This window comes from Orycteropus afer, unplaced genomic scaffold (genome assembly GCF_000298275.1).
Source record: "Orycteropus afer afer isolate SDZICR_OR568_19922 unplaced genomic scaffold, OryAfe1.0 scaffold00128, whole genome shotgun sequence".
Classification (NCBI taxonomy): Eukaryota; Metazoa; Chordata; class Mammalia; order Tubulidentata; family Orycteropodidae; genus Orycteropus; species Orycteropus afer.
This window is the reverse complement of record NW_006921715.1, coordinates 8,579,738-8,581,855: the sequence shown is the minus strand read 5'-3', so window position 1 is coordinate 8,581,855 and position 2,118 is coordinate 8,579,738. Positions and strand designations below refer to the sequence as shown.

Sequence of the window (2,118 nt, the reverse complement as noted above, 5' to 3'; positions counted from 1 at the left end):
AGGGTCCTGCATCAGGGGATGTAAGCCTGTGGGACCACTTGCCAGTAGGGTCTCTGTCCGAGTAGGTGGTCCTCTTTAACCTCAGGCCAGATGGGGATGTTGGAACGGTGACTCAGAGTCAGTGAGGTTGATCATTGGAAGAGAAGTGAGTTGGGGTTATGCTAGGTCTGGAGGGGGAAGCAGTGAGGCGGAAGGGGGGCAGTGGTGGCCCACCCAGGAGCTCCCAAGAACCAGGCAGGGGAGAAAGAGAGGAGGCCCGGGAAGCGGACTCACCCAGCCCCCACGCCCCTCACACACTCAGCGCCAAGTCACACCCACCTAGTAGCCTTGCCAGCCTTGTTGGTGACAGGGACCCATAAAACAGGCAGAGCAGTGCCACTTTGAATACAAAACTGTAAACACAAGTCTTTAAAATGACAGAGGCCTCCTGCGGCCCAAACGCTTGCACAGACTTGGTCAGAGGCCTCCACCGAGGTGCCCACCACCGCCCACACTGCCCTCCCTTCCCCACCCCTCCCCAGACGGCCCAGCAGGCAGGCAGGCCGCCTCGGCTCAGCTCCAAACCCTGCGGCGCGCGGGCGGTGGGTGGGCGAACAGGCAAGGCCCCAACAGGCCTGGTCCGAGGGATTCCTGAGATGCAGCAGCAGCGGCGGCCTCCAGCACCGGGCTCACCGCCATGTCCCCGCGGGGAGCCCGCCCCATCCCACCTCATGCGTCTCTCCACCTCAGGGGCGTCCCTGGGGGGCCCTGTCACGTATCCAGGGCGTCCCGCGTGGGCGAGGGCCCGTGAGGGCGCCCGGGCGGGCCGTGTAGGGACGGGGGTGGTGGCACCGAGTTACGCTGCGGCGGCGGCGGCTGCAGCTCCAGAGCGACGGTGGGCGGCGGGAAGTCGCGCACCTGGCGGCGATACTCGAGGAAGGTGCAGGCCTTGGTGGCGAGCGCAACCACGTTCTTGCCGACAAAGATGGCCGAGACTCGGCTGTCGCGGAAGAGCGCCATGTTGGCGGCGCGCGCCAGCACGGCGACCACATTGACAGTGGCGAGGCTCAGCACCGGGTAGAGCATCATCTTCTGTGGAGCGATGTGCTCCCCCTGCATGCTGACCTCGCTGAGCGCCACGCACGGCAGCACCAGCAGCAGCATGTAGCAGTAGAAGAAGGTGAGGCCCTCGGCCCACAGCGGCAGCCCAGTGCGCGGCGGCTCCCACAGGTTGGCCTGCATGTCCAGCAGGTCCAGCAGATCGAGAGCCACCCAGAAAAGGCGACCGCGCAGGTCCTCGCGCTTGCGGAAGGTGCGCACGTACTCCATGCGGTCGAGCGCCACCAGCAGCAGGAAGAGGCCGGGCACGCACACCGACAGCAGCAGCGTCAGCGCCTTGCGCGCCACCGGGTCGGCCGCGCCGCGCCGCGCCGCCTTGTAGTTCTGAAAGATGAAGTACAGCTTTATCTCCAGCACAAAGATGTAGAGGAACCACAGGATCATGGCGTAGCCGCGCTTGGCCGTGCGCACCTCGGCGCCCACCCACACGGCCACGTAGCGCAGCACCAGCAGGAAGCACACGTCGCCTACCAGCACAATGATGCACACGCCGATCTTCCGCGGGCCCTGGTTCTGCTCCACCAGGTAAGCGTCCATGACGGCCATGCTGCCCATGATCACCAATGTGGTCAGGCACACGTGGCGCCGGTCCGGGGGCGGCAGCACCATGGTCGGCCGCCCAGGCCCGGGCGTGGGTGCGCGAGGCCCCCACGAGAGGCGAGGAGAGGTCCTGCGACAGCCCTGGAGCGCGGCAGCAGCGCTCGGCGGCGTTCAGCCCGCAGGCATGGCCCGGCGCGGGGCCTGTCTGGCTGCCCGGAGGTCGCCACCGCTCCCGACCGACGAGCTCAGCACCTGGGGAGACCAGAGGAGACAGGGTCAGGGCGCGGCCCCGGGTTGGCCCAGGGCGCCGGGCTTGCGGCGGCCTTTCTTCCCGCCGGGAGTGTCTCCCCGCGCACGCCTGGGGGTCCGGGAAGCAGGGCCTCCAGGGGGCGCTCCAGCCCCACCTGAGGGACCCGAGACCGCTTTCCCGCCACCGCTAGGAAAGAAATGGAACGGAAGTGGTTTCTCCCCGCCGCGCGC

At 67.5% G+C, this 2,118-nt stretch overlaps 1 protein-coding gene across 1 annotated transcript; it reads right to left on the bottom strand.

Moving 5' to 3' along the window:
- Positions 1-750: 750 nt before the first annotated feature.
- TMEM121 (transmembrane protein 121) lies at positions 751-1,707 on the bottom strand. Its single transcript, XM_007944600.1, has one exon. It carries the CDS (start codon positions 1,705-1,707, stop codon positions 751-753), a length of 957 nt encoding a protein of 318 aa, XP_007942791.1.
- Positions 1,708-2,118: the final 411 nt, after the last annotated feature.

Coding starts and splice junctions, on each gene's coding strand:
- TMEM121 (XM_007944600.1), bottom strand. CDS start 1,707: ATGGTGCTGCCGCCCCCGGACCGGCGCCACGTGTGCCTGACCACATTG.